Source organism: Protopterus annectens, chromosome 12.part0 (genome assembly GCF_019279795.1).
Source record: "Protopterus annectens isolate FY-2018-M chromosome 12.part0, PAN1.0, whole genome shotgun sequence".
Taxonomy (NCBI): domain Eukaryota; kingdom Metazoa; phylum Chordata; order Ceratodontiformes; family Protopteridae; genus Protopterus; species Protopterus annectens.
This window is the reverse complement of record NC_056746.1, coordinates 1,107,663,990-1,107,675,967: the sequence shown is the minus strand read 5'-3', so window position 1 is coordinate 1,107,675,967 and position 11,978 is coordinate 1,107,663,990. Positions and strand designations below refer to the sequence as shown.

Here is an 11,978-nt window from a genome sequence, read left to right as displayed (position 1 = left end):
GAGGGGAGGGGGGAGCAAATATGAAGATTTTCATGGAAACTGAAGTACAGCTCAAAAAGGTGGGCTATCACACCTGAGAAGCAGGAACCCAGGAGAACCTATACAACTGATTACAGTACAAAAGTATCAAGCTTATGCTGAAAAAACAAATTGTCAAATTAAATATGAAAGGGTAGCAAGCAAAGAAAGCTAGAATCTAGCAACAGGAACATGGGAATTTGTTTCACTACAGCTGTATTCTGCAATTCTGGAAGTCTTTGAGGAAGAAGGAAGTCACTGTACTGGCAGTTAGAGGAGGAGACTAGGAGGATGGGGCTAGTGAAAAATGTAGAGAGAGATTAAAGTGACTTGACCTTAACTAGCACACAGACATGGGCAGAAATCATGGAGGTGGGGAGAAATCTGGTAGAATTACTCTAGGAAATCATTGGTTGGAATTGGCAGTGGAAACCAAGACAGTTAGGATTTTAGGTAGCTTATAGACCAGTTGCCACAAGTTTCCCAGTCTCCAGTCCCTGGGACCACAGAGAATATGCCATTACACTATGCTTTCCAGTTAACTGATTATAGTTAAATGCTGCCATCCTTAGATCAACTGCTAGCACTATGTTCATGCATTGAATATGAATTACAGAGAAAGCCTTCTAATCCAACATTAAACAGCAAAACTACTGAAAATGCTAATCGAAAAATAAGACATTGAATGACCATAGCTGGAGAACACCTCCAACTATATATACCAACTCTAAGATTTCACTACAGTAGGGAATAGGGGCATTTTAAAAAGGCCTCCTCTTACCTTATGCAATACTTCCTGGTTGTTGGACAACTACAGCCATTCGATGAATTTTATGATGTTGAGCATTTTCAGTAGTTTAAAGTTTTGCTGTTTATTAGATGAGGTGTTTGCTGTAACTCGTTTGATGCATGAACGTAAACCCTTCTCGATCTGCCCATTACCAAGGACTTGGTCAGGCAGCTAGAAGAGAAGAATGAAGAGCCAAGCACAAGGAGGCATGAATTACAGTAACCAGGAGAGAAAGGGAATGTTACTGTTTAGGGGAAGGCATGCCATAGCCAGTTATTTGACTGCATCACAGACTGGTAAATCAGATGGATGCAAACTTGTTCAGGTCATACCAGACTGAGTGAAAAGCTGGGAGGAGGCAAATTTATAGTTTCTAGCATCAGAACAAAGATTCTCACACTTGTGGTTACAGGTCTGCTACTTTATGGGATCTAGCACTTGGGAAACCAGGACCAACAATTTTCCCCCACATCTAACTTTTGGGAGTACAATGTAGGGTCAACTGCAGGTTTACAAAAATCTGCATGATGTATACCCAAGTGCAATCCCATTTCACATGGACGCTCACATCCACAGACTCCACTGGTAATACATTGTTTTATTTGCATCCAAAATACAGTTACTTCCATTCAGTTTATTATTGTCAAAACATAAAACCTCTTTTGGGATGAATTTGAGGCATGATGCACAAACATTTAATTTTTTGGCACAACTGCCCCAAGTTATTCACTCCCAATTTAAATATTAAGTGTCACATGTGCAGACCCCATCTAAAACAATATACAAATGTGTAGGACTAGGCTCAATACACAAGTAGGAAAAAAGTTTAGTTTTAGGCACACAACTACCAATGCACAAGACATGGCAAAAACTTGAGTAAACAGAGGCTTTGCCCAGTTCATGCAGTTTTCAAAATTGTGATACTATTCCTTTCAATCATGAGCTCTTTGCAGAAGAAAAAAATCCAGTCAGCTTTAAAAGATAACTATAATCCCAAGTCCATTATAAATCATGGTACTAGGAAAAGATTTAACAGTTGTGGACAGAGCCTGGTGGTATGCTAGTTTTGCCCACATCTACTCAAGAGTCAAGGGGCAAGATATAGGAGTATCATCTTTTGCAATTTTAGAACTGTATTCAGTAACAGCAGGGGAGACTTGCTCATTTGTGCTTTCCCAATATGAAAGTTTGTCAGTGACAGCAGAAATTTCCCACGATGGAATAGCAGTCTTTTGCACTCCGGAAAAATCACCAAGCACCTCAGAATGATCTGCCACAGTGCCTTCTGTGGTCTGGATTGTCACCTCTGGAGTTGAGCACTTACAGTCCATGAACAAAATGGAGGTGCTAAATTTTCCACTGTGATCACTTGCTAAATACGACAGCTCTTGCACTGCAGCTCTAGATGGTGCAAGGGTATCCAAATTACTGCATCCCATTGCTTGTATTTCACTCTCGCAGAGCGTAGTCACACCATCATGTAGAATGGGAGGAAATTCCTGAATTGCATTCTGCATGCAGAGGCCTGCTTCAAGCTTCTCATGTGCACTTGTCAAGAATTCCATACTGTTGTATGTAGAAAAAGTACTTGAACTGGAGTGCAACAAAAAGCCATCATCCAGATCAAATGGGCTTGCTCCACCTGCAGAGGCACTTCCAAGATGTAACCATCGTTTAGACAATGACATCTTTCACACCTTTACACCTGAAGACAAGAGTAAACAATGTATAGTACCATTAGTAAAATACTAAAAGACGACATCCTAATATGGAAATCATGTGCATTTTAACCTACTTGTATTAAAACAAACATCAACAGTGGTGAAAATGAATCCATGTCACCCTCTTTACCCAATTTTAAAAGTCTGAAGATAGGAGCAACCATAGGAACCACGTTCTGGAGCTTGGGTACTCCCAATTTCTCGAATAAAAATCCCCATACTCAGTCATACCCAATACAAAATACCTGCACTTTTCACCTATTAATCAAGCTTTTCAGCCTAGCAATGTTTCAATTTTGATGTCAAGAGTTACCAAATGTTTCAGATAATCAGTACTGTTATATGAATGCAAGGACCATAAATGCAACCTACAAGTACCACATGCATGCCAGCATGTCTTTTGTACCATGTCCCTGGCAAAGCCTGAAAATTGTCCAGAAAGATTAGTGTTCTACACCAGCTAAATTAAACTGGCAGAAACTCCAGAGCTGTCAAGTTATACCGTTTAGGTGTCTGATGTTAAAATGTAGAGACTTGTTAAATTTCCACAGTGAAATAAGCAAACTGAAGACAAAAAAAGTTCCATGTATGCAGGACAGCAATTGTAAGCTAATGCAACTTGCTAACTAAATGTAAAGCAACATACATTAATGAACAAGCATACATAAGGATGTCAGTGAACAGATAAATGTCAAAGCCACAACAGAAAGCTAGGAGGGTTTTACTAGTGATCCATCCTTCATATACTTGGGTGGATCTCCACTGGAATGGGGATAGAGCCAGAGAGATCATTTGAGTGAGGCTCAACAAGCAATGTATTGCATATTAGAATGTTGTGTTCCTTACAGAAGGGATCTGGCTAAAGGTCTACCAAGCATGAAAGATTCATCTTTATCCCCAAGCAGCATTAGCAAAATCTTAACCATGCTTGAATGGCTTGCTTGTAGCTTGCCACTAGCCATAAACAATGCATGACATGGCCCAAAATACCTCAGTATTAGGTGCATTTCTTCAACAGCCAGTTCTAATAACCAGAGAGAGATGTACACAAGCTGGCATTTTCAATGTGGCTGCAGTTCTTTTCAGCAGATAGAAAGCATTATGCTCTCCCTCATTCAGGTCAAAGCTGAAGAATGCCTTAGCTCCTTTCCAATTAGGACCTCAGCCAACAGACACCTTTGTCCACCCCTTCAACTCCTAATGTCATGTTCTTTCAAAATCACCAACATCCCCCACTTCTCTCACCTACTGCTGCATTAAACTGGAATAATTTCCAGTATCACCAGGATGTTTGGAGAATGGCACAATATCTGGAAAGAATGAGTGTCCTTTCTATAGTACTATGTACTGAAATTTCACCATTGCAGCAATAATGGGCACAGGAGAATGAGGCAGACCACACTTCCAGCTACAGATTTCACAGATGTTACGAGTCACACAGATGTTACGAGTCACACAGATGTTACGAGTCACACAGATGTTACGAGTCACACAGATGTTACGAGTCACACAGATGTTACGAGTCACACAGATGTTACGAGTCACACAGATGTTACGAGTCACACAGATGTTATTAACCTCAGTAAGTTCAGTGAGAAGATTAAAGGTTACCTGTAGGCCACTCCAAGGCAAAGCTGGGGCTCTAGCTGTTCACTCTTGCAAGACTTCACTGTTGCTAAAAAACAGTTAAAAGTTAAATCACTTAAAATCCAGAGTACAAGACAACTTATGCTACCTTAAGTCATCCAAATCAGTTTAATTTTATTGGACTGAGGTAAACTTCACAGCCTTACTTTAGGCTACTATTTTTCCTAGCACTTTCCCTCCCTTGCTCATGCTGTTCAGCAAAAAGGCTATTAATGGAATGTTTCTTACCAACAAGAGGCAATGCATGCAAACCAAAGCCTACTCAGTACCTGCAGTTTAGTAGGCAATTTTTACAGGAAGACATGACTAAACCATGGAGACTAACTTTTTATATAGTTTACATCCTTTAACCCAAAAAAAATCAAATGTTCATTTCTTCTCAACATTGAGATAAACCAGTTATTGTATTTCTATAGTGCGTACATGAATTAAAAAGCTGCCATGAAAAGCTTGCAGACTGTCTTGGGACTATTCGGAAACCATTAGTAGTGTATTAGGTGAAGCAGCACAAGTAACAGTGCAGAGGAGTATTTCAGACACTTGGTATGATCATGAAAGTTAACCAAATCAGCATAAAAAAGCCAATTACCCGATACTCTGGTGACAGCATGGAAATTAGACCAAATGCATAAGTGAGTGAAAGAAAAGTATTGCAGAGATTTAATGTTGTGTTGAGCCACCGATGCAGCAAATACATACACATTTCCTGGTGAACAGGCAAACTAACCATGCTATGAAGCGAGAATCACAATTAATGGTTGCTCTCCCAGCTAATGACTGACATTGTATTACAGATTGTGGGCTGGGGATATCCAGGACCTATAGCCTGTATGCCTTCATCCTCCCAGCAAAGATCAGTCCCAAAATATGCAGGCTGCCATTGTACACAATTACAGGTACCCTTTTGCCCCTGCCTGCTGATTACAGGAGCTATTAAGAGTGCACAGGCTGTTAGCTTTGTTGGTCATTATACTCTGCAAAAAGCACTGCACTAATGCATATCCAGTAAGACTTTCAATAGCAGTCAGTGCCACATGGTGACCATGGCTTTTATTACACCCAGACAGGCCACAACACTGGGGTTATTGCTAGTGAAATTTGTGCGCAACTACTTCTCATTCACATTGTCAGGTCATCTCCACATTGGACTAGGAGGCCCATGTACAATGTTGGCAGTTTATCATAGGTGGAAAGTCCATACCCTGCCATGCCATTTGAGGTTTAAAAATGGGACAAGCAGGTCACAGTAGTGCAGTGTCACATAAGCCTTCAGGTAGCAATGTGTTTCCATGGAGGATGACTGCATTGGGTAACAAGAGCCATACTACTAGACTAGGAATACTGCACTAATGCATGTCGATTGCAACTATGACACTAGTTTAACACTGCCACCTCCACTCTGCCATGTTGTCTATATTGGGTTTTCATGACTTTTATAACTATCATTTTTCACTCCCAGATACAACCCTACAGATGTTTATAGCTTCTACAAAAAAAGTGGCGCAAAGCTTCTGTGTGATGCAACAAGGAAACTTGCTTCATCCTGCTGCACATGGATGACATGGAATAAGAGTTCCCTGTACAATGTGGATGCCTATCAACTTTTGCCAGAGCAGTGAGTGATGCCTTGGCACCACCTATTCTGATGAGCAGTGCCTATCAGTACAGTGATCTTAAGTGCCATCCTGACCTTTTCCACAAGTGGGAAAAGATAAACAAGAACCCAATTATAGTAAGAATGTCATTACAGTTGAAATGGTTTTTGATGTGTGTGGTGATGTCATGAACATTGTGTTTTGCAGAATGATAGTAAATTGGAAGAGAACCAAATTACCTGCTACAGGATGCAGTTCAGTCACAGGATAAGTATATAATATTGCCAAGATACAGAGGGGTATTAGCCACTTTTCACAGTACTGTCCAGTTTTGTATTTGTTCAAAATCTAACCATTACTGCTTATAATCTACACAGAAAATGCTTTTAAAACATGCTTCTGCCAATTATCCCCAACATTGCCATTATAATGACAATGTAGTGGACGTTGCGTGCCATTACAGTAGTTTCTATAGTACTTCAGATTACCATTGCATAGATGCTCATTGCCCTTTAAAGACCATGTCATAATGCATCTGCACTTGTATCACTGTGCCAGATATTGCTGGCATAGTATGTGAAACAGTCACGCAGCAGTTTCACTTGCTTTTACATTTTCCAGGTGCACTAACCACAGTGATTACAACATGTCTAATGCCTATCCATGTGATTCTAAGTCAAGAATCATGTAGTACTGTGCAAGACCATGACATTCCAGCATTTGCCATACTGTATGAAGAGTCCCTATACAGTGCTGCATACTGCATTTGTACAGTTTGGTTACATCTCCCTTGCTTTATTGTACATTGCACATCAGTCATTTAGAACCTGTGCCATCATCCTACCCAGCAGAGCCAGTCATCTTCCCAGCACTATATCCTGGGAGTTCCCCAGGCATTTATTTAAAAATTTCTCCATCAGCTTTAATTTTCCCCTTACCGGGCATGTCACATGAAAGTGCACCTCCACTTAACTGACCACTGTTTTTATCCTGTTCTGTCATCTCCACCCCAACCCCTCCATGTGTTCTTCAGTGTTAGTTGTGGAGCAGATGTGGTGTGGCAGGGGGCCATTGAATCCTTCAGACTTGCCAAGTGTTGCAGCCCAGCAGTTCCCAGGCTAGTCTTTCTGCAGGGTGAAGTAATCCTGTGTATGTGACCTAGAGACTTTGCTTGTGGCTTTATAGGCCACTTCGATGGTGAGGGGGCATAAGCTCTCCCATCAAGGAATGGCACTGGGTGTCTTTGGGTCAACCAAAGGTGCTGATCACAACTAAACCAGTAGCTTCAGACTTGGATCGGCACCCAACACATCCTCAACTGGAGTTCTATAGCTACAAGGCCCTGACCATCTTGTCTCCATTGGCAGACCCTATTCATATCACAGGTAACAGACTTTGTAGGTAGCCCTCATTCCACCCTATCCCCCATCATGAGGTCCTTCTGCCTCAAGTATAACTTCTCCAGTTTGGTGGACAAATAGAAAGGGGCAGCAAATTTATGTCTAAGGAACTACAGTTTGAAATAATTAAGGGGCAGTATTCCTTCCATCAATAACAGGAAATTGAATTTATTGTTCCAATCAGGCTGCATAAGCCTTGAGAAAATGTTGTACTACAATATGTTGACAGGTGCAGTACCTCCTGTTAGTGTAGTTACCATCTATTGCTGTCTACTACACTGTCGCACACAATCCCCTCCCACTCTCCCCCCACTTGGCACATTGAGAACATCTGGAGCAAAAATACAGACTTCAAGAGCATATTTCTTACACCACCATGATAAGGCTGATCAATAACCTAGGTTTAAAGACTTCTGTAATTTGTAGCAGAACATTTGGTACTTAAGCCAAAATGTTTCGAGTATGCTACAAAATAACCGTACAGTAAAAACTGGTAACAGGAGATACTTGCATGATAAACAGGAAAATTGCTTCAGAACTAAATTAGTTATTTGGGAGAATTATTCCAAATGAGTATCCCATTACAGACAGCCATATATTTATAGGAGCAGAAGGGAACAGTGATGACCAGACTAGATTTCAAGACTGAGATCAAGCTTTCTAGCTACAGTTACAGAAGAGAAAAGTGGCACATAATACAACAGAGAAAAGCAACACAAGCACCAGCATGCAATCCAAGCTTTTTCCTACTCCAAGGAATGATTTACTTTTGTGATGGCATTTCCAGGATTGGAAGCTATGTAATAAGGCAATTCATTGCTTAAAATACTGAATTCATAAGCAAGCCATAGGTAAAGATGGCCCTGTAAGACCATGCAGTCAAGATCGAATGGCCAAAGGATATTTCTTATGTGCAAAGCTCCTCTAATCCCATGCAATGGCTTGGCCAGTTTAGCCAAGCTCTGCTGTTGCCAGACTTCAGATAAAACTCACTGAATCACTTTCTCAGCTGAATAGGTCTTGATACATCTGTCCTCAGCTGACTCCAGTGTATGTCATGCTACAGTAAACCTGGACACCAGAATTCAGCTATAAGATGAGATGCAGAAAAGGGCAAAAGCAGCATGTATAAGGGAAAAGGTGGAGCATTAAGAGACATTTCATTCAGGAACTGCTGTAGGTTTTTCTGGGGTTATTGTGCTATTTTATATTTAGAACAAGCATTTTTAAGTGAAAAAATAAATAGTAGTAGGCTAATCAGTCATATCCTTTTAGCAGTCAGCAGTTCTAGTACCATAGTGTCTGCATAACTCTCCAAGGTGCTTCTCTACTCTTTCCATGCAGAGAGTCATTCGCCTGTACAACCACCACCATAAGAGCATAGCATGGCCACACCAACTACAGCTTACCATCATCCAAGATAGTAACATTTTACAGTCACTAGTTATGGAAAGTGATACACTTGGACAGTGATATGACAGCACTCTGGTATTCCATACTATCTTAAATTTATATTATCCTTATAAGGGGAATGTCCCAGTTCTAAAATTGGCAACTAGGCATGTGGTCACTGACATGCCATACAAGTTGCACACTAAAAGGCTAATTGAGCCAGAATTTCACAAAAATTCTCAGAAATCAGTTTTGAGCTACAATCAAAATGAGAAAGTGTATGAAGTCCTTTCTGCAGCCTTACAACTTTTAACCATGCAGCATCTACTATAGATCCAGCAAAGAGCCAGTTAAGTGTGAAAGGCTAAAATCCCTAGAAAATCCACATACATATTTTCATTTTTCCTTATTCACAACCTGGAAGGAACATCTGCATACCTGCATGATCTTTCTTTAAGCAAGGTCCAGAAGCAGAAACCAAGTTTCAGATACAAAAAGCAGACACGTTATATGAATGCTCCAAGTACATAGGTATTTTAGTCCCAAGTCACACCCAGATATATTCAGATGCTTCTAGAGAGCATTTTTAAAATCATTTTTGCTATCTAAAGGTTTCAGCAGCCCACTGATTTACTGTTTACAGATCAAATGCTATGTAGTTTAGAGCTACAAGTTTTAAGCATTCCCCAATATTTGTTTCATTGAATCACTTGCCCATGATCCATCATGATTTAATAACCCCCAAAAGAACTTTACCCACACAAGTACTTTTATTTTAAGACAATGGTGCCACCCCCCTCCCCCCCAAAAAAAATCTACCACAACAGATGTGGCCATTACATAACCTTTTCACATCTCTGCACCCACTGCCTAATTCCAAACTGTGGAGATTAGAAAGACTAAAAAATCAGGGCCTACACACAAAGATTACCATTTCTTGGAATATTCTTTAGAGATGATGTATACAAATTTTCAAGGGGGGGGGGTGGGCTTGACCAACTGTATACAATTAAATAAAGTTCCTTGTTTAAAAGAAACAAAAAACATTCCCTCTTCTACAGTTTTAAGCTCTTTTGCCAGCAAACCAGGACTCCACATTTGAGTCCTTACATTTCAATAGCATAGTTATACCAAGCTACAAGATAAAGGAGACTGCTCATATTCCATTTTATTGAGAAATAGAATAGTCTACAGGAACAGGATAAATACCCTAACCTTTGCATTACAAAATGTGATACTAGAAATGCACAAAAACACCCAGCTCTCTAAAAAAAACTTTATAAAATGGTTAAGGGCAAGCAGCCTGCTAAAGCAAACAGCAGCTAGAACAAAGGTGAACACTGCAGTAGTAGCTATTCCCGCTCTAGAAGCTATTACTGCTCTATGTGAAAAGTGGGAGATCGAGACAACTAAAATGCATATGGTCAAGTCTTTATGCACAACACTCCAATATTATAAAATTGGAGAAAGATTGGGAAGGTGAACAAGCTTTACAACCACAAACTTCACAAAAATAAATTGCTTATACAGATTACAAAAAACCCCTACATAGCTCAGAAAGACAAAAGTAACACATTAACATCAAATTCTTTTAGGGCACAGCAGTCAGTTCAGTAGACATTTACTGTTCAACATCCCACTGCAGAATTACAGATGGCTTTATTTGGTTAGCTATTTTTTTCATCATTAAAAGTTAAAGCATTATTAATTTCAAGGATAATAGGTTGCACATATTTTAAGCTCAACTACAAAAAAATATAGAACAATGGGAGATAACATAATAAAGCCCCTAGACAAGGGTTAGTAAAATTTTAGCATTCTTATTTAGCCTAGTGATAATTCTTTTAGTATAACTATTTTTTTGTATTTCACACTAGCAAACATTCACTTTAATACTCTTGCACTATAATGAAAGTGCACTCTTTACAAGAAAGCAAACACCCTCAAAACCCAAATTTCAAGCTCCTTCCTTCATCCATTCATAATCTGAATTATACTTCCAGACAACTCAATAAACATTTAAAACTCTGAGCAATACTTACAACCACCACAGTTCAAATGAAAAAAACGAACTATTGAGCTCCCAAATTAGCCTTTTATAAACTCCACCCATTTTGTTTTTAGCAAAGACAACTAATCAGTTTATCACAAGTGAAAGAGAGGAGGGAATAAATCAATTAGCTTGGCTTGTGGTAAATAGTTTCAAGTTCAATAAGATTTAGAAACAATTTCTAATTTTCATCCATAAGAATTAAAAAGTAAAGGTATACAGTTTTAAGGCCATCTTGATTGCTGACTGAGTATGAACATCTAAGTGTAAAGTGTTAAGCTGTAGTAGTACTTCGGCCTTACCGCTGCTGATTTACAATCATCATACATAGCACTTCTGAAACACAGAATTGGTTTGCATGTTCAAAAAAATCTATATATTATCTCTCTCTATATATATACAAATATATATATATATATATATATATATATATATGTTCTGTTTATATATATATATATATATATATATATATATATATATATATATTCTCCCCTCTCTCTCTCTCTCTCTCTATATATATATATATATATATATATATATATATATTTTTTTTTTTTTTTTGCCAGTGCTGAGAGCCCACCTTATGTTACCATGTGCATTCATTGAATTCACGTGAATACATTTTTTATACTGACAGTCTTAAGCCAAATTTCATTTGATTATTACTGTCACAGTCATGGGCATTTTTTGTACCTATTTGTTAACCAAATATGCCCACTGGATACTTCCCCCTTTTTCAGGGGTTACCTAGAAGCAGTGTCTAGTTAAGTGACTGGCTCAGAGTCACCCAGTAGACAAATAAAGGTAGCAGCAATCAACCTCTATACCTCTGACTACAGGAAGCAAAAGCTTAGAGACTTGATTGTCTGTACTAAATTCCAGATGCAACAATAAGAGCAGACCATAAGAGTAGTGAATGTATCTGAAGAGACATACTTCATGCTATTTTTCTATATTTGCTCTGAGTATTTCAATAGCGGACTTATTTATGTGGAACCACTTGTATGCAGTATGGATATTACTGAAATGGGTGTAGGGTTCAGCAGTTGGCGAAATATGTCAATCCCAATCTACAAGAAATATGAGGTAATATTTGGATATAACAGACAGCAAGAATTTCTGTATCCACTGCTGATGTTATATCTTACCTTTATGCTCTGTTTTCTAAAATGTAAATGAGTGTGGCATGCAACACATAGACAACTAAGTCTTGTGTACAGAATTATAACATATGCAGTGCTGCTGCTTCCTTATAATCCTATGCCCTGTGATACCATACAGGTGCATTTCCATAAATTAATAAATGAATGAGTCAGAAAGATCGGCATTTACTGTTGTTGAACCCTTTTTAATTAGGACATGTGG

The 11,978-nt window shown here is 39.0% G+C and overlaps 1 protein-coding gene across 1 annotated transcript; it reads right to left on the bottom strand.

Annotated features, from left to right (window-relative positions):
* Positions 1-1,386: 1,386 nt before the first annotated feature.
* LOC122817375 lies at positions 1,387-10,645 on the bottom strand. The gene is made up of 3 exons (XM_044090568.1): positions 10,606-10,645; positions 4,141-4,204; positions 1,387-2,513 (listed from the first exon to the last, which is right to left on the bottom strand). The coding sequence occupies exon 3, from the start codon at positions 2,494-2,496 to the stop codon at positions 1,885-1,887; it is 612 nt and encodes a 203-aa protein (XP_043946503.1). The 5' UTR covers positions 2,497-2,513; positions 4,141-4,204; positions 10,606-10,645; the 3' UTR covers positions 1,387-1,884.
* Between the last annotated feature and the right edge of the window lie 1,333 nt (positions 10,646-11,978).